This window comes from Antechinus flavipes, chromosome 2 (assembly GCF_016432865.1).
Source record: "Antechinus flavipes isolate AdamAnt ecotype Samford, QLD, Australia chromosome 2, AdamAnt_v2, whole genome shotgun sequence".
In the NCBI taxonomy this organism is placed as follows: domain Eukaryota; kingdom Metazoa; phylum Chordata; class Mammalia; order Dasyuromorphia; family Dasyuridae; genus Antechinus; species Antechinus flavipes.
In genome coordinates, this window is record NC_067399.1 from 650,246,970 (window position 1) to 650,272,980 (window position 26,011).

General features: G+C 42.7%; 1 protein-coding gene across 6 annotated transcripts in view; it reads left to right on the top strand.

The window, feature by feature from the left end:
- Nucleotides 1-26,011, top strand: part of LDB3 (LIM domain binding 3) — a 117,492-nt gene that overhangs the window by 84,722 nt on the left and 6,759 nt on the right. For all 6 annotated transcript variants that reach the window (XM_051982376.1, XM_051982375.1, XM_051982377.1 and 3 more), the window contains 5 exons: nucleotides 6,127-6,260; nucleotides 17,147-17,651; nucleotides 19,505-19,685; nucleotides 20,139-20,259; nucleotides 22,979-23,094. In XM_051982376.1, coding sequence (XP_051838336.1) covers nucleotides 6,127-6,260; nucleotides 17,147-17,651; nucleotides 19,505-19,685; nucleotides 20,139-20,259; nucleotides 22,979-23,094 — 1,057 coding nt within the window. The remainder of the gene's footprint in view (nucleotides 1-6,126; nucleotides 6,261-17,146; nucleotides 17,652-19,504; nucleotides 19,686-20,138; nucleotides 20,260-22,978; nucleotides 23,095-26,011) is intronic.

The following is a 26,011-nucleotide window of genomic DNA, read 5'->3' on the forward strand; positions in this document are numbered from 1 at the left end:
TGTATGCACTGTGCATAGGATTGGGCACACTTAGTTTTATCTTTGAAAAAAGAATTAAAAACTGTCTCCTTTCCTCCAATGAATTTGTATTCTTCTGGGCAGGGAAGCAGGGAATAACATATAAACACACAATTAAATGCAAAATAAAAACAAGATAATTCTGTGGTGGGGGTACCACTGAGAGATGGGAGATCAAGAAAAGTCTTTGTAGGAGAGAGTATTCGAGCTGAGGCTGGAAAGGAAATTAGGCTTCCACCTGCCAGACATTGAGGAGACTGCTCCAATTCTATGCAAAGCTTGGAGATAGGAGATCCCTTAGTGACCAGTCCAACTGAAATGAACTTTAAAGGCTGACTCCAGGATTTCCTGGTAAAAATGGGGGAATGAAGAAGAGTGAATTTAGGAGGAAAGATCATGAGGGTTTGGGGTTTTTTTTTTTTTGGTTTTGTTTTTATTGAAATTCATTGGTATTTTTTTTGGTACTTATTAGTTTTATTGATATTTCTCTGGAAAGGACCTAAATATAGTAGAAATAAGCTGTTGGACCTAATTACTTTCTTGGTACAGCCTGAACCTCTATCCCAGGATCACAAGGCAAGGATTCTTAGCTTAAAAACACCCCAATATCATTAGGAGCCAGTAAGTGGTGCTACAGTGGATAGAGTATCAGCCCTGGGGTTGGGAGTTCAAATCCAGCCTCAAACGCTTACTAGCTGTGTGACTCTGGACACTCTCTCCCCTCCCCCATATATTTAAAGTTAAGTTCAGTTGGACTGGACACTAAGGAAATCATTAAGGACTTGAGTAAGTAGTTTCCAAAGGAGTTGGGAGCAGTGGTCATTTAATCAGTAGTGCTCTAGGAGACAGCAGAGGCTCTGGAGCCAGGGGACCTGGGTTCAGGTGCTGCCTCTGATGCTTACTAGGCATGTGACCTCAGGCAGGTCTTTCCACAGGCCTCAGTTTCCTCATCTGTAAATGAAGGGGCTGGGCTAAATGTCTTTAGAAGTTTTCTTCAGGACAAAGATCCTATAGTCCTAGAAGAAATCTTGGAACATAGTGTATCAGAGCTGGGTAGACAGAGTGAACAAAGCGTGAGGACCCTGGAAGCCCCCATTCTCTCCCCAACATGACTTTTATCCCTCTTCCCTTTTTCCAGCTACAGCTGATTAAGGAACGGCCTTTCTTTGACCTACCTCCCTGTCCTGGACAGTCGGATCCACTTCCTCTCTCAGGGGCCCTGGCCACTTGGGGGGGATGGTTTTCTTTTGTATTTTCCTGCTCCCAAACTCCTAAAGGGATGTCTTTTAAAGGAGCCAGGTGTTAAATCAGGGCCCCGGCCAAGGATTAGTTCTGGAGATCCAGACTTTTCCAGGAAAGGACCTCAGGGAACGTCATCCAACTCCTCCATTTCTCAGCAGAGGAAGCCCAAGCCAGAGGTGAAGTGGAGGTGGAACTGGAAGCCAGGTCCTCCAACTTCTGGGCACCTGCTCTCCCCCAGGGCCTAGACTCCCAAAGGCCCCGAGCTCAGCCTAATTACTCAATGGTGCCCGGAAGAGGATCCTCCCTTTGTTCTTCTAGCTAACCTTCACCTAGACTCACAGAGAGCTCAGGGAGGAATGATGATGGCAAGGGGGGGAGGAGGCAGATGGGGGAGGGGAGAATTTAGGAGCAAGGGCTTCTCCAATTTGTAAGAAGCTCATTTTAAGTCCTTCCCATGGAGAATAGAGCTTAGCTTTCTTGTCTGTCATCTTTGACCTTCTTTCCCTTAGAGGCACATGCTAGTTTTTTTTTTCCAAGAAGAAGAATGAAGCTATTAAGCATGAGGAAGGAAACCGAAAACTCATGAATGTGCTCCTTGTGACAGCCACAAAGGGCCCCTCCAGCTGGGGAGAGCTGGGGAAAGCTCCCACTGACCCTCCTGCCCTCCCCCTCCCCCAACACAGTCAGGCTCTAGATGGAGCTCACCGAATTGGCCACATGTCCCGAGTCCTCCCTGGGAGCAGACAGGCCGGGAAGAAGAACGGGATTTCAGGGCTGTGGGCCTCTTGCCAGCCGTGGGCCTTAGATAACTGGGGAGGGGGGCAGAGAAGGGGACAAGGATAAATGGAGGGATCTCCCGCTGCTGTTTCCCGGCCTTCTTCTGAAAATCTATTGGGAGAGACCAGAAAAAAGAAAGGCATTCTCTCCCATGGTGCTGAGGACAGATAGCGGGGAGACATCTCTGATAAGGCTCTCCGTTGGTGCCTTCTTCCCAGGGACCACCCCACCCCCTCCAGCCAGGTTGATCCAAAAGGCCAGGGTCAGCTGGCATTGTGCAGGGCCTGGGATCGGGCCACACGCTCTGCCATGCTCCTTCTGGCTCTTGCTCTGGCTCTGGCTCCGTGTGTCCCCACACCTCAATACCTTTGTGCTGTCATCCAGGGAATTGCTTCCCCACTGACACAAAGTGCCACATGTGGAAGCGGAGGACCTGGGGCAAATCTTGGCTCGGCCACTTTCCATCAGGGACCTGGGCCAGGGACTTGCTTTCCCCAAAACATAGTGCCTTCATTTACAAAGTAAGAAAGTTAGGTTACATGATCTTTCCAGGCTTTCCTTTCTGTTCTATAAAGGTTCCAACCCTTCTTAGCACATCTGTGATTTTATATATGTATCTATCTATCTCTATATTTATACATACACACACACAGAGCTATCAGTGTGATATATATGTATAAATACATGTATAAATATGAACACATATATGTACAGCTACATATATTTACACATGTGTGTGATATATACGTGCATATATATATATACATACAAGTGTATCTGTCAAATATATACATATATCTTTATATGTTTTTGGTATATATCTATATATCTATAATTTAAGTGATATATGTGTATTTATATATGAAATTTATATCCATTTGAGATATATGTTTATATAGATATAGATATAGATATATAGATATATACACACACACATACAGACACTTTAAGTAACTATAAGCTATATTGTATTTTCTGGGCAAGTCACATCATCATTGTGAGCTTGTTTTCCTAACTATAAAATGGGGATGATAATTGTTGTATTAACTGCTACCCCAAAGCCTGCCATGAAGAAAGCACTAAGAAACTCAGTGATCATTGGCGCAGCATATTTTCAGGAGCTGGGATGAGTCCAGTCAGCAATGGGCGCCCCTGCCCTTTAGTAGAGGGTCTTTCTCGGGGAGTGATGGTGGCCCAAGCCTCTGCTGCAGTGCTTCCCGTCACTGGAAGGCTTTCTGGTTTAGAAGCTCTTGACAAAGCTTGGGTTCCGTCCTCACGGCCCTCTAGACCTCAGAATCAGATGATGTGATTTGTCTGAGGTAAGTGAAGGAGACGAGACTGGAGCCCAAATCTTGAGGTCTGAGCCTGTTTCCGGTATCTAAACTAGTTGGGATAGTATCCAGGCAGGCCCAGGCAAGGGGGCCACTAACCACGACTCCTCAGCAACCTGGCAAGAAACCCAACTTGGAGCCAGATTAGCTGGGTCTGCATCCTGGCTATCCTCCCCATTAGCTGTACCATCTTGGTACATAGTGTTCTCTTCTGTTAAATGGGGACAATGTTTGTCCCATCTGTGAGATCTGTGTGGTAGCTGGGCATGGAACCAGGAGAGACTTGAGATTGAGTAAATCCCACCACTAACATCCACTAGCTATGTAACTATGGGCAAATCGCCAATCTGTTTGAATGGCACTTTTCTTCATCTGTGAAATGGGAACAATAATACCCTTTGCACCTTTCTCACAAGGGTGTTGTAAGGATAGAATGAGGTAATGAGCACCAAGTTTTGCAAAGTTTCCAGTGCTGTGTAAATGCCAGCTTTTCTTGGCACCTTCTCTCTGATTTATGGAGAGCAAAATGTGAGCATCTTTTATTCTCTGGTTCTCAAGAGTCGACCGACCCAGGCAGTTCTGGGTGGAGAATGTCTCCTAAATCGGGTCCGCAGCTGGATCTCAAGGATTCAATGAAATTGAAACTGTTGATATTTTGGTAACAGTTTCAGCATAATTAGTTCCCTTTGTAAGGTTGTGTATTTTTATATTCTGCATTTAAACTCATGATTCTGGTATGGGCCCACACCATAAAATCCAATTTTTTTTTGGGGGGGGTGTTATACTAGGTGGCCAAAAGGAATTTGGGGACAGTGTCAAGGTTACAAAAAAGCTTAAGAACCCCTGTTATAAAACAGGATAAAGTTTTAAAATAATAGGATTTGGAACCTCAGGGATCATTTGGGATCAAATGGTTATTTTATGGAGGCCTGAAGACACACTGCTATACAGGATGAGATTCAGAATGGGAGCCATACTATGGATACCACCATGGAGGAAAGTGTTGGAAGCCAGCTGACACATCATAGGTTTTTTTTTGTTTGTTTGTTTTTTTTTGGTAGTTTCTTTTTCTAATTTAATTTAATTTTATTTTATTTTATAATAACTTTATATTGACAGAATCCATGCCAGGATAATTTTTTTTTACAACATTTTTACAACATTATCCCTTGCACTCGCTTCTGTTCTGATTTTTCCCCTCCCTCCTTTCACCCCCTCCTCTAGATGGCAAGCAGTCCTATATATGTTAGATATGTTGCAGTATATCCTAGATACAGTATATGTTTGCAGAACCGAACAGTTCTCTTGTTGCACAGGGAGAATTGGATTCAGAAGGTATAAATAACCCGGGAAGAAAAACAAAAATGCAAATAGTTCATATTCGTTTCCCAGTGTTCTTTCTTTGGGTGTAGCTGACAGCATAGGTTTTTAATAAATATTCATTGACTAAATGATTGACAGATGATTCTTTATCCAATGAAGAGATTGTTCTTACTCAAGTCCCTAGCCGTTAGTGCTTTTCCCCTGCTCTCATGGCAGTTAGGTGGCACATAGTTCTAGAATTCAAGTGTAGAAGAACTGACTTCAAATCTGGCTTCAGACACTTATAAGTGACCCTGGGCAAATCATTTAACCTGTCTGCCTCAGTTTCCTCAACTATGAAATGGGGATAATAATAGCACATACTTCAGGGGATGCTGTGATAATTGAGCAAAATAACATTGGTAAAGCACTTAGAGCCTGGCAGACTGTAGGTGCTTAATAAACGCTTATTCCTTTCCCCTTCCCTCAGTTTATCTTTCATTTAGTTACTTAAATGCATGAGAACAGAGACTTTTTCATTTCTGTCTTGGTCTCTCTAATCATACTACCTTATACATAGTAGGTCTTTTATTGAATTGAATTGAAAACCTCAGAAACTTGGAGCTGTGCCCTCCTTGAGCCCACTCTACACATCTAGCCACAACCTTCAGTTTCTTGATCTTTCTTTATTCAACTGAACAGAATTAGGGGGCCCCCATCTCCCTCACCAAGTTTTAGGAACTGACTTAGGAAATGTAACTGATCACTGAACATGGGACTGTGTTCTGGTCAAGTCATCCTCTTTATGCCTCAGTTTCCTCATCTGTAAAATGGAGATAACTTTCCCACCCTTGAGAATTTGACAAAGGAATTATTTTCCCAGGCAGCTTTTCCTCTGCAAAATGAAACAATATATTTTGATAAATATATTTCAAATATAATTGACTTCCTTTGCAATCCTATAGATTTTTATTTTGTACCTTTAAAAATAAGATTCAGAGAAAGGTTCCCCCAAATACTGTCCAAGGGGCTAGCAATACTGGAAAGATTAAGGACCCCAAGATCTTAGAGTCTCTAAGGTCCCTTCATTTCTAAACTCTATGATTTGATCCTCATAACTACTGACTTATGAAATCAGAGACTTAATGTTCCTTGGAAATGTGAATTGCTGATTACTAATCTTGAATAGACTCTTATTGCTGATAGCTCAAAGATGGGTAGCTAGAGGCTGAGAAGACATGATTCTATCAATTTCAAGGCAACCAGAGGCTTTTTACCAACAACTGTAGTTTTCTTGATAAAATTTCTTTTCCCAAGATCCCTTGAAAATTAATCCCCAGATACATCTATGCGGCAGAAACAGAAGGATAGGGGAAAAGAAAAGGCAGAAAATAGGGAGGTGAACGAAGTAGCTTCCCTATGAGCTGGTCTGTTTACTGCTCCCCTTTTCTTTTAGGGTCCTTAGCTCTTCCTATTCACCAGCGCCTTCAGCGTCCCATGCTCCTGCCACCTATAATGAAGCTCCTGCCACGGCTCCTAAACCCCGGGTGGTTACCACTGCCAGCATTCGGCCTTCCGTCTACCAGTCAGGTGAGAACACATGGACAGATTTGTATGAATCTGGAGAAGATATTGTATCTGTGTATGTTGTATGTGTATATATGTGTGTGGATATGTTTGTGTGTGTGTGTGTGTGTGTGTGTGTGTGTGTGTGTGTGTGTGTAGGTTAAGGGGAAACAGGGGAGTCAATCAAACCTCGCACATCCCAGAAAAGGGAAAGTCTTTGCAGTGTGATTTGGGATCCTAAATCTTGCTGATAAGGAGCTGTCTCTTACAGACCAGGAGCTAATAGCAAGGAGGCTTTCTTTCCTCTACAAGGAGCAAGTCTTACTTGCTGGGAGTTGCTGGGGAGCAGAATAATGAGTTTGAAGTTCATCCATGTGCCAGCTCATGGGCCCTTCAGGGAAAGGAAGAGCCGCCTGTTCAGAGCCGGCTGGTAGATTGGCACTGGGCCAGGGCATTTCCCAGGGAGCCAGGTGGAAAGCAGGAAGGTTCCTCCTAGTCCTTCCTCCCACAATCCTTGCAAGATCAGGTAAAAGGCCCTCTCAAGGACATGTTTGGAACATCTTCCTCAGGAAGCCCTTGCTACCAGGAGCCAAGTTACTGGCTCTCTCCCACTTAGCCTCTGGCTATTCCCAGGAGGGACATCATCCCTCCTGCCTTCCAGTCTCCCACCCAGGAAGCAAACATAAGGAATGAAAGTAGTCCCTCTGGACCTGTCCTGGGAATTCTGGGACAAACGTTCAATTGAGTAAATTTTTTAGCGCATAAGGGTTGTCCCTTATGTGTTCTTCATAGGATATACCTAAAAACAAATCTCTGGTCAAAAGTCATTGGGGCCACACAGGGGGTAGGCAAAAGCTCCTTCTGCCCCCAAAGATGCCAGTGATAGGAGACCGGTAACTATCCAATTCCCCTTCAAAATCTTACTGAGTTAAATGGGACCTAGCTCAAGGAGAGAGAAGATGAACAGAACAAAAGAGGCAGGCAATAGTGGGAAGTACCCTGGCTGGCCAAGAAAACTGAACTATGTAATGAGACGTATGTTTTTGGATGTGACCAGAGAGGGAATTAGCTTTGCTTAACTTTGCATATTTGTTTTCTTTTTCTTTCTTTTTTATTGTTTTACTAAAGAAAAAGGGGGGAGTGAAGTGGGAGGGAGAAAAAATGCTTATTAATTGAAAAATAATTATACCTATATCTACGTATATGTGTGTATATATGGGGAATATATAACAACATATATAAATCCTACTTGCATGACCACAAATACTGGCTTGCACGAGCTTAGACAAATCATTTAAGTTTTCTGGTCCTCAGTTTCCCATTAGTAAACAAAAAGATTAGTCTAGTTGACTTGGAAAATCCCCTACGGCTCTTAATTCTATGACACTATAGCCTGGAAATGAAGGTAGAGCACGGCATGCTTTGAACCACTTAGGCAATGGGAGCCACCAACAAGTTTGTCTCTAGCCTCTTGGGATCTGATGTCAGGCTCCAGTTTAGAGGCAAGGCAGGGCCACAGGAGAGCTGATTCCTCCCAACACTGCAGACTTTGAAGAGAACTGCGAGCATTGTGAGCTTGCTAGAACTCAAAGCATTTTGAAACGCTAAGTATAGCACCAGGAACAATGGGGCAGGATGCCAGGGTAGCCAGGCTACGGGCTTGCTTAATGCTCAGAATCCTAAAAGGAAATAAAATCTCCTTGGAGGAAGGCCCTCCCTCCCCAGATTGGGGCTTCTCTTAGTTTTGGCAACATTCAAAGAGGACAAAGAGGGCTTGGTGAAAAAGCCCGTGCTCCTCGCCCCCTGGTAGGATCATCCGCGGGAGCTGGACAAGGGCTTTCTCTTAAGGTGACAGAGGGTCTGGAAACATTTTGGGCCCCTCTTCCGTCTTACTCTTGGCCCTCTTCCAGTCTCTATCTGGTCCATCTGTCTGTGTCCCACTAGGTGGCAGCATACCCCTAGTTCCAGTTTCAAGCCCCGCGGGAAGGGAAGAACGAATGAGGGAGTGGAGAAGACTACAGCTCTCCATTTAACTCCTTCACTCCCCAGAATGATTTCATTCCTGTAGGGCTGGTGTTGAGTTTGATTGGGATTTGCTTTCATTCCCAGTGTAAGAAGATCTCATCTACTTCCCAGACATTAACTCATTCCTGCCCGAAGGGTGGGAGGGACAGGAATTCTCTGACTTGCTTTGGGAAGGAATGGCTGGCTCTGGTTTTAGCCAAGGGCACAGGCAGGCTGGGGTCAGAGAGGGGTTAGTATTTCCAAAGTTTCCAGGTGTAGTCTAAGGCTGAGGGTCCCTAAGGAGATCACAGCTACTTACTTAAAGGTTTATACAGGGCTTTCCAGTGAGGTAGGCATTTTAAGAATTCAGATTCCCATTTTAGAGATGAAAAGCTCAAAGACTTGTACTTGATCATACAGCTATCTTGGGAATCACACATTCAAGAAATCTCAGATTCCATCTAGTCTGAAACCTGCCCTCATTTTACAGATGAGGAAACTGAGGCCCATAGAGCTTAGATGACCTGTCAGTTATCATTGTTTAGTTAGTAAGTGACAGAATTTGAACCCAGGTTCCACTCTAGAGGCAGTGTTCTGTATTATGTTGCCTCCCATGCTGGCGAGTCTCTTAGAATCCATAGAGGAACATATTGGGGTGGGCTCAAATCTGGTGGCAGAACTGAACAATATTGGCCAAAAGACCAGCATTGGCCCTTGTTGGGTCATCTGGCAAAGAGAAGAAAGATCTGGGTACTTGGACTCAGAAACTCCCACCTCCCAGAGGATCTCACCCTTGGTTTTCTCTTTATCAGGAAGAGGGACTGGACAACTTCCCATACACCACTCATCCACTCTAGTGCATGGTGGCTTCAAAAAAAGGGAAAATGATGATATTCTCTGTATTATTTAGGGCCTCATCAGGCTCAAAGCACTCCTCAGACAGGCTCTGATCAGGTTTTCAGGGTCCAAGGGAAGAAATGGCAAGGGTGCAAGATAGCTTCCACTCTGAAAAGAGAGGATGGGAGACAGTGATGGTTTTGTGACCAACCAGTAAAGAAGTTCGGTCTCTGGAGAGCCCACATCTACATTCTTCCACCCAACCCTTAGGTCAGAAGCCCTCTTCTCCAGGCTGCCCCAACATTCCTCCCCTTGGGCCTGTGGGTGGCATTTCTGGAGCAGAATCAACAATCCTCTTGCAGTCATGATCTTATCCAGGGCCCCCACTCTGCTGGCGCCAGAGGTGGGGCGCCTGAGATGCCACAGTAAGGTTCCTTCTAAAAAGCCTTGGGGCATTGATGAAGAAGGCCAGTTTGAAGATATAGCCTCTCAAGGGCCTCCAAACTGTGGAATAGTAGCTAGTATACTTTTCGGAATCCCAAGGATCACAGAAAGGTGAAAAAAAAACCATTGGAACTATCATCACTAGATACAACTTTGAGTACGTTGAATGGGGGCTCAGCTCAAGAGGATTCTGGGAGGGAAACAGTCTTGCCAGAGGCTGAGTGAGTAAGAGCTCTTTGAAAAAAGTTGGGCAGAGAAGTTAGAATTAGTTAGGAATCACCTTGTTTAATTACATATTCTCCAAGCAGCCTTGTGAGATAGGGGGCCTTTTGAACTTGCCAATTAGAGATGAAATATCACCTTCTAATTTGGACAGGCTTAATGCCATCATGCAGAAATAGTAACATCCTCTGGGCAGTCTCTAAAGAGATAGGATAGCAAGGCTCTCCTCTGCTGTTTTTAAACACTGTTTATCTTTCCAAAGTGGAAAAGGGGGGGGGGGCTGGGTTGAGCTAGGTTGTTTGGTTCCAAGGCTGATTAACAGAAATGGGGATTAACATCATGGAGGAGAGGAAGGATGCCAAGTGGAACTCACTTAATTTTTTTGAAGTTAGGAGATAGAGATACAGGAGCATTTTTTTAGATGGCACTTCAAGATTTACAAAGCATTTTTATATTCTCTCATGTGACCTCATAAAAACCCCCAAAGGAAGGGGGTTATTCCCTTTTTACAGATGAGGAAACTGAGGCCCATAGAGCTTAGATGACCTGTCAGTTATCATTGTTTAGTTAGTAAGTGACAGAATTTGAATCCAGGTTCCACTCTAGAGGCAGTGTTCTGTATTATATTGCTTCCCATGCTGGCGAGTCTCTTAGAATCCATAGAGGAACATATTGGGGTGGGCTCAAATCTGGTGGCAGAACTGAACAATATTGGCCAAAAGACCAGCATTGGCCCTTGTTGGGTCATCTGGCAAAGAGAAGAAAGATCTGGGTACTTGGACCCAGAAACTCCCACCTCCCAGAGGATCTCACCCTTGGTTTTCTCTTTATCAGGAAGAGGGACTGGACAACTTCCCATACACCACTCATCCACTCTAGTGCATGGTGGCTTCAAGAAAAGGGAAAATGATGATATTCTCTGTATTATTTAGGGCCTCATCAGGCTCAAAGCACTCCTCAGACAGGCTCTGATCAGGTTTTCAGGGTCCAAGGGAAGAAATGGCAAGGGTGCAAGATAGCTTCCACTCTGAAAAGAGAGGATGGGAGACAGTGATGGTTTTGTGACCAACCAGTAAAGAAGTTCGGTCTCTGGAGAGCCCACGTCTACATTCTTCCACCCAACCCTTAGGTCAGAAGCCCTCTCCTCCAGGCTGCCCCAACATTCCTCCCCTTGGGCCTGTGGGTGGCATTTCTGGAGCAGAATCAACAATCCTCTTGCAGTCATGATCTTATCCAGGGCCCCCACTCTGCTGGCGCCAGAGGTGGGGCGCCTGAGATGCCACAGTAAGGTTCCTTCTAAAAAGCCTTGGGGCATTGATGAAGAAGGCCAGTTTGAAGATACAGCCTCTCAAGGGCCTCCAAACTGTGGAATAGTAGCTAGTATACTTTTCGGAATCCCAAGGATCACAGAAAGGTGAAAAAAAACCATTGGAACTATCATCACTAGATACAACTTTGAGTACGTTGAATGGGGGCTCAGCTCAAGAGGATTCTGGGAGGGAAACAGTCTTGCCAGAGGCTGAGTGAGTAAGAGCTCTTTGAAAAAAGTTGGGCAGAGAAGTTAGAATTAGTTAGGAATCACCTTGTTTAATTACATATTCTCCAAGCAGCCTTGTGAGATAGGGGGCCTTTTGAACTTGCCAATTAGAGATGAAATATCACCTTCTAATTTGGACAGGCTTAATGCCATCATGCAGAAATAGTAACATCCTCTGGGCAGTCTCTAAAGAGATAGGATAGCAAGGCTCTCCTCTGCTGTTTTTAAACACTGTTTATCTTTCCAAAGTGGAAAAGGTGGGGGGGCTGGGTTGAGCTAGGTTGTTTGGTTCCAAGGCTGATTAACAGAAATGGGGATTAACATCATGGAGGAGAGGAAGGATGCCAAGTGGAACTCACTTAATTTTTTTGAAGTTAGGAGATAGAGATACAGGAGCATTTTTTTAGATGGCACTTCAAGATTTACAAAGCATTTTTATATTCTCTCATGTGACCTCATAAAAACCCCCAAAGGAAGGGGGTTATTCCCTTTTTACAGATAAGGAAACTGAGGCACAGAGGAACTCACCCAAGTTTACACAGCTCATAAATGTCTGAGGTAGAATTCAAACTCTAACCCTTCCTGACTCCAAATCAAGGACTTTATGGTGTGTACACCTAGCTGCCTTATTATGTCATCTTCCACTTCCTTGCCTTTGCCCAGGCTCATTCTAGGAGCTTCCTGCTGAGGACTTCACTTTAAACCATGTCTCTAATACTACTTTTCCCCCTCCCTACCTATCTAAGCTTGAAAGCTTATGATCCCATTAGATTGTGAGCTCCTTATTAACAGAAATTATATTTTTGCCTTTCTTTGTGTCCAGTCTGCTTAGTCTGGTGCCTGGCACATAGTAGGTGCTTAATCAACCTTTCTTGACTAACAAACTCACATAGCCAAGCAGGGAAGTACAGCATCAGGACAGGTGTATTGGACTGGGCTATCCCAGATCAAGACTCCATACCTAGGACTCAATTGCCCTGAAAGGAACTTATTGGAGCTCTTTGGAGAGAGGTCATCCAAATCTTGAACAGAACTCAAATGCAGAAATAGCTGATTTTTTTTTTTTTTATATCCACCACTTAGAGAAAGCTCTGTGTGTCTCCACTGGAGCCCCTTGTTCTGCCACAGTGCTGACTTTAGTGTAGACTTCCAAGCCAAGGTGGAATTCACTTTGTAGCCAGAAGAGTGTCATTAGCTCTGAGGAGTAACTACAGAGCCACAGGGGCATCTGAGTGCCCATTATTGGAACCAAGGAAAGCAGTGTTCTCAGCAGTGTTCCTTTTCCTGATTCCCTTATTCTAGAGTTATTCCTGACTCCCTACTCCTGCTAAGATAAATACACATGCCTCAGGCTGGGATTTAGGCCTCTGCTAAATTTAGCTCTAACTGTCCTTAATATCATTTCACATGATTCCCTTTCACAAACTCTACCTGCCCTCACTCTCTGCTTCTGTATGACTACTCAGACTGTCTCCCATGCTTGGGATGCACTCTTCCTTCATTTCTGAATCTCACAAACTTCCTCTTCCTTCATGAGCTCTGCTGAGGTGCCACTTCCTCCATGAAGCCTCCCCAGCTTCCTCCCATTTGTTAATTCTCTACTCCTATCCAAATACGTTCTGTATTTGTAGAAGTGTTCTTCCTTCCAGAAGACCATAAGTTCCTCAAGAGTGGGGAAATGTCTCATTTTTGTCTTAGAGCACATAATAGATACTTCAGAAAGATTTATTAAATTGAATTCAAATAGCGCTAATCTCCTCCACCCCCCAAAAATCCCCCACCTCCAAATACACACCCCTTCCTTTTTCTTTTTTCTTCACATTCATCTTTTCCTCCTCTTCAAATACTTCTTTATTTCTTCTCCACTCAATCTGCCAAACGGTGAGCGGCTGGTGGGGATGCATGTGGGTGAGTGGAGACAGACTTCATTTCATTTCTATTACTGCCTTAAGGCCCAAGCACCTCCAGGGAATTGGGGACCTATCTCACAGGCGTGTTTATTTCCTTTTTTTTCCCTTTCTTTTCTGACTTTAAAAGAACTTTGCAAAGTGTTCTGCAGGAAGAACTAGGGCACAGCATTTAGAGCTGAAAAAGGACTTAAAGATTTTCTAGCCCAACCCTTGGGTTTTATAGAAGAGGAAACTGAGACCCAGAGTGTTTTTTTTTTTAATTTTTATTTAATAATTACTTTATATTGACACTCGTTTCTGTTCCGATTTTTTTTCCCTCCCTCCTTCCACCCCCTCCCCTAGATGGCAAGCAGTCCTTTATATGTTGGATATGTTGCAGTATATCCTAGATACAATATATGTTTGCAGAACCGAACAGTTCTCTTGCTGCATAGGGAGAATTGGATTCAGAAGGTAGAAATAACCCGGGAAGAAAAACAAAAATGCAGATAGTTCACATTCGTTTCCCAGTGTTCTTTCTTTGGGTGTAGCTGCTTTTGTCCGTCATTTATCAATTGAAACTCAGTTAGGTCTCTTTGTCAAAGAAATCCACTTCCATCAAAATATGTCCTCATACAGTATCGTTGTCGAAGTGTATAATGATCTCCTGGTTCTGCTCATTTCACTTAGCATCAGTTCATGTAGGTCTCGCCAGTCCTCTCTGTATTCATCCTGCTGGTCATTTCTTACAGAACAATAATATTCCATAACATTCATATACCACAATTTACCCAGCCATTCTCCAATTGATGGGCATCCATTCATTTTCCAGTTTCTAGCCACTATAAATAGGGCTGCCACAAACATTTTGGCACATACAGGTCCCTTTCCCTTCTTTAGTATTTCTTTGGGATATAAGCCCAATAGAAACACTGCTGGATCAAAGGGTATGCACAATTTGATAATTTTTGGGGCATAATTCCAGATTGCTCTCCAGAATGGTTGGATTCGTTCACAACTCCACCAACAATGCATTAGTGTCCCAGTTTTCCCGCATCTCCTCCAACATTCATCATTATTTTTTCCTGTCATCTTAGCCAATCTGACAGGTGTGTAGTGGTATCTCAGAGTTGTCTTAATTTGCATTTCTCTGATCAATAATGATTTGGAACACTCTTTCATATGAGTGGTAATAGTTTCAATTTCATCCTCTGAAAATTATCTGTTCATATCCTTTGACCATTTATCAATTGGAGAATGGCTTGATTTCTTATAAATTTGAGTCAGTTGTCTATATATTTTGGAAATGAGGCCTTTATCAGAACCTTTAACTGTGAAGATGTTTTCCCAGTTTGTTGCTTCCCTTCTAATCGTTTGCATTAGTTTTGTTTGTATCTCAGCTCTATTTACCTCCCAAAAGGGGCTGAGTTTCCCCATGCAATAGTTAGGAATAACTGGCAAAGAGAGGGGTTCAGCTGCCTATCTGGATTATGGAAGAAAAGGGGAGTTCCCTTTCACTAAAATGGGGGAGCACTGCATATAAAGAGCAGTGTCAAAACCTGAACAGTAGCAAGCTGGGTGAAGAGGGGGCATCTGGAAAAACTGCAAGCAGGCAGCCATTAGTTGTAGGGAATGGGAAGTGAATGGCTGGGAGAAATGGAATGGAGGAGAGTTGAAGTTCCCTACCACCATTTCAGTCATGGAACCCCCTCCTCCCCTCACCCCCACAATATACACTCACCTGATCCTGCTGGGTCGGTTTTAGCCGATGGGGGCTCAGGGATAAGGAGAATCCCAGCATGCCTTTCTGGTAGTCTAGGAAGAAGGAAGAATTGTGGTTTGTGTCCAAGGGGGAGCTGGATGAGATATCAAGAGAGGAGCAGAAGAAGCTAACACTTTGCCATAATGAGAGCCCTGAGAGTCTGCTGGAAGGTGGAACAAGCCCGTGTGAAGGCAGGGCATGTCTGCATCCGTCCCTCACTGGGCAGAGTGGGAGAGCTGAGCATTCTGAGAGCCCAGAATTCCCCAGGGCTAGGAGTTAACACACTTATGGGCTCTCCTCGTACTGTCTCTCCTTAGGTCTCTGGCTGGATCTGACCCTGGCCCAGAAGAGGCCTGCTTTTGAGCAACTCTAAGCTGCTTTCTGGGTCCCACAGCTTAATAAGAGGGATGCCAGGGAGCAAATGGACTCCAGGAGCTGTCAGAGCATCCAGAAGGTTCTCTGTCTTCCTCTAACCACTTGGAGGAGACAGAGTTGGGGTCTGGAGAAAGTATCTAAAATGGACACTCTCATGCCTGGGTCTGCCCTGACTTGTCACTATCTTGAGGAAGCCAGCTCTGAGCCTCAGTGGCTTCATCTCTAAAATGGGGCTAGTAACACTTTCATTACCTATTTCACTGGGCTTTCAGAGGATATAAAAGTACTTTGTATATTATAAAACTTTATTTAAACATCCTCTGTGATCATTTCTCCAGATCCCACCCATCATTCTGCTAACCTCCTGACCCCAGTACTTCTAGTTTTAAAGAAATCAAAAAATCCAATCCTGACCAGTTAGACATATTATTCATTGGTGCCATTTTTAGGGTGACAGATAGAGTGCTGGAATCAGAAAGACCTGAGTTCAAATTCAGCCTCAGATATTTACTTGCCCCAGTGTCAGTTTTTCATCCCTAAAATGGAGATAATAACAACAAAGCATTGTGAGGTCTCAGAGGAGATATTTGTAAAGTACTTAGCAAAGTGCCTTGTACACAGTAGGTACTATATAAATGCCATCTTTTGTTTTCTTCAGATCTTTTCTCTGAATTCCAGATAAGGAATTCTTTTGTTACTCTTTGTCTCTATTATTCACACTTGAAATATGGGGAGCAGAGCTCATTGGAGAGTTCTTTTAAAGAATGCTTTTGAAATATTTCCCCATCCCACCAAAAAGAATTTGATTTCTATAAAATCATAATAACTCAAACTAAATGTGTAATGAAGCATACTATTTTTACCTTTGATTGTTTTTTCTTTCTTCTAGTTTTTCCCTTTTATTTTGATTTTTCTTTAACAACATGCATAAAATGATTGTGAATAGCCTGTATCAGATTGCTTGCTGTCTTGGGGAGGGGGAGGAAAGGAAAGGAGAGGGAAAGAAAACTGGAATTCATAATCTTATATGTGAATGTTGAATACTATCTTCTCATGTACTTGGAAAAAAATACTATTAAGTGAAAAAATTATAATAATTCAAGTTGGGCCCCAGAGAATGCGTAATGGAAAGAACAGTGATCTGCAGGCAGAGGTCTTGGGTTCAAATCATTTCTTGGATATTTGCTATCTTTGTGCTGGCTAAATTACTCAGCCAGCCTCTGTGGGCTGTTTTAGTTTTTTTCATCTGTGAAACGAGGGGGTTAAACTGTATGGGGCCAATGAGATATCTTCTAGGGGTGATGCTCCTGAGACCTCCTTTCTCTTCTTGCAGAGATGGAGGCCCAGAGGTGAGGAATACTTCACTAAATGTCAGAGATGATTGAGGTTCTGATTGGTTTTGTTAAAATGCTTTTATCCCTTTTTAAATCTTTGTTGTAAGAAATAGCTGTCTGAGTAGGGGAGGGAGAAGAGATACATTCCAAAGTGAACAGGATAAAAAAATCAAGATATAAATAAACGAAGATTTTGGAAAAGAAGTTTATTCTTTTGAATGAGAATTCTTAAAACAATACATTTTCTCTAGTTCTTTGGCTGTAAGAAACAAACCTCATTCTTCATGTCACCTTTGTTTCAGCTTACATCCTATCCTTGGTCTCATTCTATAACCCTTTCCCATGTAGCCCAGCTCCATCAGCAACTGATAGTTTATGGTCAAAGGGTTGGATCTCACAAAATTAGTGAACTTGAGATATGAAAATAATGTGGATTTCAACATAGGGACAGTCCAAAGCTTCCTGACCCCTTCCTTTTTTTTTCTTTTTATGCTTTGGGATTACAGTACCTGCAAGCAGCTATAGCCCAGCACCAGGCACCAATTACAGCCCAGCTCCAGGAGCAACCTACACTCCATCTCCAGCCCCTGCCTATACTCCATCTCCAGCCCCTGCCTATACCCCATCTCCAGCCCCAGCCTATACTCCATCCCCGGCCCCAGCCTATACCCCATCCCCAGCCCCAGCTTATACCCCATCCCCAGCTCCTTCCTATAACCCTTCCCCATACAGCCCAGCCCCATCAGCAACCTATAGCTCCGGCCCAGCGGAGCCAGCTAGCCGCCCACCGTGGGTGACCGATGACAACTTCTCTCAAAAGTTCGCCCCTGGGAAGACCACCACCTCACTCAGCAAGCAGATCCTTCCTCGGGGTGCTCCGGCCCCATCACCAGGTTATACTCCTGCTGGCACCCAGGTACCCACATTAGCCCGAGGCACCATCCAGAGGGCTGAGCGCTTTCCAGCCAGCAACCGGACTCCTCACTGTGGACACTGTAACAGCATCATCCGGTACAGTCATGGGTTTGGGGTGGGAGAAGTGGGAAAGGGGCTCTGACTCACAGAGAGGCCCCTAAGGGTAGGAAACGTGAGGGGTACACGGAGAGGGTCCTCTTCCCTTCCCCTGCAGTCTCTTTCCCACTTGTGCCTGGTGTACCCTCTTCAGCCTTACCTCTTTTCCTTTTCTCTCTATAATCATAAAATCTAGAGTTGAAAGGAACCTTAGATAACATTTTGTCAACCCCCCTTCATTTTCTAGGTGAACAAAGAATGTCAGGGAAGTTAAGGGCTTTAGACCAGGTCACATGGCTAGTCAGGGGCCCAGCTAGGATTTGAACCTCTGTCTCCAGCTACTCTACCATATTGGCCAGCAAACTCCATCACTAAAGAGAAGGCATCAGGACTCACTTGGAGGTGTATTCAGCCAATACATTAATTCTTGCTCATTAGGAGCCTTGGGTGCTCACAAGGCAAATGGCCTTGCTGTGTTGCTCTTGTAGCCACTCATTTGTCACAGGAAGCTGATCGTTTCTTGGGCAAGGGAGTCCATGGTAACTAAGACCTTTCCATTTGAGTAATTCAAGACATCATCATCACAGGAGTTTTGGAGTACAAAAAAACCCCAAACCTCAGGGAAATTTCAGTCCAGTCCATAAGTGAGCTCTACAAATCCCTAGTGTGTGGTCAGCAGCCTTCTCTCAATGACTCCTACTGATGAAAAAGCTACTACCTCCTAGAGGAGCAGACAACAAATTTGTATTAAGTACCTACTATGTGCTAGACACTGTGCTAAGTGCTTTCTATTTTAGATTGCTTTAATTATTAAGGACTTTTTCCATAATTTGAACAGAAATTTGCCTCTCTATAATTTCTTTCCATTATTTCCAGTTCTGCCTTGATAGGTTGAACTCGAAAGCAATTATCATGTGTCTCCTAAGTCTTCATTTCTTTAGGCTCAATATCCCCAGTTCTTCTGACTAACCCTCAGATGACAGCCTTGAAATCCCTCAATATCTTCATTGCCTTCCTCTGAACCCTCTCCAGATGATCAGCACTTAGCACAGAGCCTCGTACACAGTCAGTGCTTAATAAATGTTGATTGATTTCCTCAAATGTGGTATGTAGAACTGAACACAAGTCTCCAGATGAGGACAGAAGAAGGGGAAGTATATGTGGAGGGGGGAGGGATGGGGAACTTTCTTCTCCCTAGTCCTGACTGCCATTCCTCACAATGCAGCCTAAAATTACATTTGCTTTATTGACTGTTTTCACTATACTGAACTTGCATTCTCCTTCAACCCTAGATATTTTTAAAAGATCATTTTTAATAAAACTTTTTATTTTCAAAACATATGCATAGATAATTTTCAACATTTACCCATATAAAACCCTGTGTTCCCCCCATCCTTTCCCTTAGATAGCAAGTAATCCAGTATATGCAATTCTTTTATACATACTTCCACAGTTATCATGCTGTACAAGAAAAATCAGATCAAAAAGGAAAAAAATGAGAAAGAAAACAAAAAGCTAACAAACAACAACAAAAAAGTGAAAATACTATGTTGTAATCCATGTTCAATGGCCACAGTCCTCTCTCTGGGTGCAGATGGCTCTCTCCATCACAAAACCATTGGAACTAGCTCTAGATCATTTTTTTTTTCATGGAAACTTTATTGCTGGGCCAGAACTCCTGCCCCTCATAGTTGGGAAGCTGGTTTTTTGAACCCCGATCTAGGATTTTACATTGATCACCAAGCTTTATCAAATCTTTTCTGGTTTGCTCACTGTTCTAGCCTGTCAAACTCCAGTGATATTTGGCCTTGTCATCATAGGAATTCCTTTCATCCTGTCCCTTCTCTTCCTAGGGGTCCCTTCCTGGTTGCTATGGGTCGTTCCTGGCACCCAGAAGAGTTTAACTGTGCCTATTGTAAGACCTCTCTGGCCGATGTATGCTTCGTGGAGGAGCAGAATAACGTGTACTGTGAGCGTTGCTACGAGCAGTTTTTTGCCCCACTGTGCGCCAAGTGCAACACCAAGATCATGGGGGTAAGTCGCAAGTTAACTTCTTGTTTCAGGGGATTCCTAGGGACCCGTCCATGTCTCTCTCCTGTTTCAACTCCCACTTTCCCACATCTGGAAAAGCAGCTGTTCCATTTCCTCAGATTCAGGAAGACTAGTCCTGATAACCTCTCTCCTTCTACCCAGCAATTCAGACACATTTTCTTCTGTTAGGCAAGAAAGAAAGAAAAAAAAAACCTATTCATTTTTGGGGAATGAAGGCCCTCCAGAAGAGAAAGCTGTTCAAGGCCCCAGGAGTATTTCTCTGAATCTGTTTGAAGCAGGGTCTTTCTTCTTCCAAGGCCAGAAATTGCATTAGGTCTAAGGCTGCTGGGTTAAACTGTTCCATGCAAGCCCTCATCCCTGTACTCCCAGAGATGGAGCCGAGGTCAGCCAGCTGATGTTCTCTTGTCCTTGTGTTTCCCTTTTTTCTTTTCCCAGGAAGTGATGCATGCTCTGAGGCAGACTTGGCACACCACTTGCTTTGTCTGTGCAGCCTGTAGGAAGCCTTTTGGAAATAGTCTCTTCCACATGGAGGATGGGGAACCCTACTGTGAGAAAGGTACGGGGCCCTGGGGGAAATCTGTGGGGATGCTCGAATTGTTTATAAGACTGAACCTCATAGTTCAAGAGAGACTTAGGAATGGGGTCATTCAAGTAATGAGTGTAGCCAAGCTGGGCTTTGCACCCAAGTACACTAACTCCAAATCCAGAATGCTTTGCACTAAATGCTTCACTGAATTTCAGAAAGCAGGTAAGAGTCTCCTTCAAAGTTCTCTCCCTCTCTAGACGACAGCTCCATTATCCTTCCTGTCCCTCAAATTCACAGCCCTAGAATCAACCCTTCCCTTTCCTTCACTCCTGCACCCTATCAGTAGTCAAGCTGATTTTTCTTCCAGGACATCTCTCTCATCAGCTTGCTTCTCTCCACTCATATATCCTCTAATCTAGGTAGTCCCACATCCTCTCTTTCTTGTACTATCTCAATAATGTCCTGATAAGTATCCCTAGTGTTAGTCTCTCCCTTTCCAATCTATCCTGTCCCTTTTCTCTCTAGGGGTCCCTTCTTGTCAAGCTGGCATTCCTAAAACACAGATCTCACTACATGATCCCTTTGACCCACTCACAAACCTTCAATGCCCCATTGCCTCTTGGTTAATATTAAAAAGTCCTCCCCTAGATTGTAAAGTGCTCCCAAATATGATTGTCTTCTACTTTTCAGTTTTATTTCATATTATCATCTACTATGCACTTATCATTCTAATCAGCCATATTGACTCATCAACTGTTCCTGTTACACAAAATCCTATTGATTGTCTTTAGGCTATTACATGGCAACCATGTCTTAAATGAATCTCTTTCTCCACTTCAGAGAATCCTTATCACCTTCCAACATCAGACCAACTGTTAGCTAATTCTTACCTTGGTGTTCGTATATAGAAAAATATGAAAGCTTTATTACTGATAATTAACTACAGAGTTTTCAGAGCTCCGGACAAGTCATGTTATATCTTTGGTTCTCAGCTCTTGTGAAACTCTATGCTTTGAGGTAGGATTGGGGGAAGATTGGACTGGCTGGAATATGAGATTCCTTTTCAGCTATAAAATTATGATTATGTAATAGCCAGACTGACATCTATTTTTAAATCACAATATTTATGCACAGATGTTCAATTAACCACACATTCACCTAACTCCTACATTACTGGTCAATCCAGGTTTCTGATGTCATATTACATAAAGCATCTACATAATCATAATATACATGATTATGTAGATTCAAGAGATAATCAATTTCTGACTTACTCCACCATCTTCCCAAAATGCCCATTAATGACTTGAATGAAGTCATAAAAAGTACGTTTATCCATTGAGCCAATAACATGAAGCCAGGAAAAAAACCAAATATGTCAGATAGCAGAAGCCAAAAGATTTTGAAAGAATGGAGTGATGGGCTATAACCACTTAAGAAATTTAATAGGGATGAATTGAAAGTCTGCTTCTTTGGTCAAAAATTCAATTGTACAACTATGAAGTGACAAACCTGGCTTAATATCAGTTGATATGAAAAAAAACAACACATTGGGATTTCAGTGGATTGCAAATGTACCAAGGAACAAATGGAAATGAGGAGAGCAATCTGTATGTAGAAGGACCTGGGAAATAAGCCTTCAGGGAAGGCATTAGGGATATTTAGCCTGGAAAAGACATGGCTTGGGATGGGGAGAGAAAGGGGAAGATGGGACAAGAAAGCTATCTGGCAGTATTTGAAGGATTAACATTCTACACAGATCCAAAGGATAGAATTGGGGTCACTACAAAGAAATTGCAGGGATTTACTCCAGTTTCAGTTTCGAATTCTGCTGCTTAATTTCTACTTTCCATTCTTAGACAGTTTTAATCCTTTGGAAATTTTTAGGTAGAGAAAATATAAAATATGTTTTTTTCACTCATTATAACTACCGAGTGAAATCATAACTCTGAACACCCTGAGTCTCATATTCATTTTTATCCAGACTAAGGACTTGTATTTCTTTGGGGGACGAAAAAGAGAGGTGACAGAAGGGAAGAGGATTATCATTACTGAAAAGGATTAAATGATAATATCATGCAAAATATCAAACTAACGTGTACTTATAGAAATTCAAAGTCTCTATCTAGAGCAAAGCAACTTAACTGGTAAAAATTTAAGTCATTCAACAGATTCTTATCCATATAATGGCAGACACCTAGCAACATTGGATCATAGGTTTTGAATTGGAAGAGACCTTGAAGTTCATCTAGCCCAACTGTCCTCTTCATTTTATAACTGAAGATACAAAAGTTCAGAACTTAATAACTTGTCCAAGGTCATACAGGTGGTAAAGAGGAGGAGAATCAGAATTGGAACTCAGGTCCTTGGACTCCAAATACAAAATTCTCTTTACTCTATGTGATGCTACCTTCTTATGATTGTGATTTTTATTGAATTGTGGCATTGCCTTAGTTTCTTATAGACTTAAGTTGAGATGCTTCCTCACTCCCAGCCCACTTCTCAACGTAATATATTTAGATCTAGAAGAGACTTTAGAGGTCATCTAAGCTGACTCCTTTATTTAACAGACAGAGGAAGAAGTTCAGGGCCCTTAGAGATTGTGCTTATGGTCACACAAAAAGGAAGGGGTATAGCTGAGGTTTAAACTGCCTCCAAATCCATCCTTTCTCCATAGCTCTGTCCGCCATCTTTTCTGGATCCTTTTCAGAGTATTGGCATCTCAGTGTGTATGTTTGTTTCTTTTCAGATTACATCAATTTGTTTAGCACCAAGTGTCATGGCTGTGACTTCCCCGTGGAAGCTGGAGACAAGTTCATCGAGGCTCTGGGACACACTTGGCATGATACTTGCTTCATCTGCGCTGTAGGTTTTCCTTTATGTGACTTATTCAGTCAGTCTCCCTGCCCCTCTGAAAGTGGAGGGAACCAAAACTGCAAGGGGACAGCCAGGAAACTGGGCATTGGATAACAGGAAGAAAGTCATTGGTTTTATTTACAAAAATTGTTCATTCCTATTTTATTTCTAATGCAAATCACAAAAACCAAATGAGACTTTGTTGACTAATCCTCATGGTCTCTCACTTGGAAAAGGCATATTTCCATTTACCAGGGAGCGTTCTCTTCTCAAAACAGGGCAGGTCAGGAGCCAAGCATGAAATTGCCCATTGGCCACCTGCAATTTCTTTCTGTTGAAGATAGGAAAGAGGAGAGAGCACTGGTCTTGGAGTCAGAAAGCCTTGGGTTCCAATCCCATTCTGGAATTTGGTAACTGTGTGACCATGAGCAAGCCCCTTAAGCTCTCTGAGACTTGGATGCCTTGGAGGGCAGATGTTACAGAGATGCAAAGAGACATCCCCAAAGGTCACAGAGGCAAATGGCAGAGTTTGGATTTGAATTCAGGATCCATTACAACAAGTTCAGCACTCAAACTTGTTCATTTGTCTCACTTGTATATATGGCTTCCTGAGGACTTGATGGTTTCTCATCTATAAAGAGGAAATAATAGTAGCAGTCTTAACTCACTCCAGGGCTGTTGTCAAGTTCCAAGAAGCTGATATGCATGTAAATAATTTTGCAGATATCAAAGCTCTATACAAATGGCAATTGTTATTAATGGAAATAATACTTCATGCAGCATTTCATTCAGCCTAACAAAATAACTTCAGAGAACTTGAGATTCTCTAGCTCTGATCAGCTCATTAGTTTTGTGATCTTGGGCATGTCAATTAATCCCTATGATCCTCATTTGTGAAATGATGATATATGATTAGATGATCTCTGATGTCTTCTCTACTCGGAGAACTATGAACAGCTAGGTGGGTGCAGGAGACAGACAACTAGGCCTGGAATCAAGAAGACCTGAGTTTAAATGAAGCCACAGAAACTTACTAGCTATGTGACTCTGTCCTTTGGTCTCTTTCTGCCTCAGTTTCCATAATTGTGAGAAAGGGATAATATTAGCGCCTACTCCATAGGATTCTTGTGAAGATCAAATGGAATAATTCTTGAGAGCACTTAGTACAGTGCTGAACATGCAATAGCTGCTTAATAAATGTTTATGCTTTTCTCTACCCTCTCTTCCCCCATTTAAATTTGAGGCTAAAATTTTCTTAAGTTTAAAGGAAGGAAGTAGAAATGAGAATATTTTAAAGCTGAATGAAATATCACTTGAAGCATTTTAATGAGAATGTTAAAAGAAGCTTGCTAAGATTCAGTCGATTCAGTAGGAAGTGGGAAATTCTCCTGGTTGCTAATCCACAATCCTAACATATATTTGCCTACATTTAAACCTCTAGATGCTGCTACTAGAATGTGTGTGATAAAATGAGGCAACATTGGACCTAGAGCCAGTTAAGGCCCGACTATTTGTGTGACAGTAAAAAATCACTTGTTGAACCTCAATCTCCTCATCAATAAAATGGGCATAATAATTTTGCACTACCACCCTTTTAGGTGGCATAGCTATCTTGGGGAAAAAAAACACCCAAAAGTTTAATATTTACCCATTAAAGGGCCAAATAAGTGTTAATTGTTATTCTTGTTACTATTGACCTTTTCCTCAGAGGCCCTGAGCATTTAACTCCTAGCTAAGTTCTCCAGTATATAAATAGGATATTTATAAAGTTCTCTCCCAATTTCAAAGTATGATTATTTTCTACCTGTACACAATTCAAGCAAGTTTGGTAGTATAAAGAAAAACCTTACTTGTCAAGTCAACAAACACTTATTAAGTACCTACCATGGGCTAACTACTTACAATTTTTTTTTCACAACACACCTGGGAGGCAGGAGCTATTATCACCCCCACTTTACAAATAAAGAAACTGAGGCAAACAGTTTGGTTACACAGATAGTAAGTGTCTGAGGCTGGATTAAAACTCAGGAGTTTCTCTGACTCTAGGCCCAGTCTATCCACATCACCACCTAGCTGTCCTTAAACTGCTCTGTCTGCTCTTTAATGAAGCACTTATTTGCCCATCACTGGAAGGAGGAGGGGTCTCCTGGGAGTTTGTACTGAACCATGACTATGGGGCCATAGATAGTACTGAAAGGCGCCTTAGAGGGCATCTATCCCATACAGAACTGGAGGCAGAGACACAAGGAGACATCCCCAAAAGTCATAGAGATAAATGAGAGAGTTTGGATTTGAATTCAGGACCCATTACTACAAGTTCAGCACTCAAACATGTAAATTTGTCTCACTTGTATGGTTTCATGAGGACTTGATGGTATTTTCTTTTCCATTTCCCCTTAGCAATGAGTCACACATGGAGCTGCTCTGGGACAAGAAGGGAAGCTTTATATATATCTCCCACTTACTTCCATGATAGCTGTAAGCATTGTAAAAATGGACGTCTTCTAGGTCATTAGTTCATTCATTCAAGTATTTGTATTGCCTACTAAATGTCAGATACTGTGCTAGACACTGGAGCCATGAAGAGTTTAGATTTGAGATCTGTCTACTAAATGCCAGATACTCTGCTAGGTACTAGAGCCATAAAGGGTACATTTGTGAGCTGACTACTAAGTGCCAGATACCATATTAGACACTGGAGCCATAAATGGTTTACAATCTACTGAAAGAAACTACCAGCATAGATGAACCAGTACAATGTATTTCCAGAATTATGAGGGGGAGGAAGGTGAGATGTGGCTGGACCTGAATCTTGTAGGAACTACAGATTCTGAGCAATACCACTAAAGAGTAAAGGCATCCCAGATACCCAAGGCAGTCTGCACAAAGGCATGGAGGAAGGAAGGCAGGGGAAAGAATGATGCAT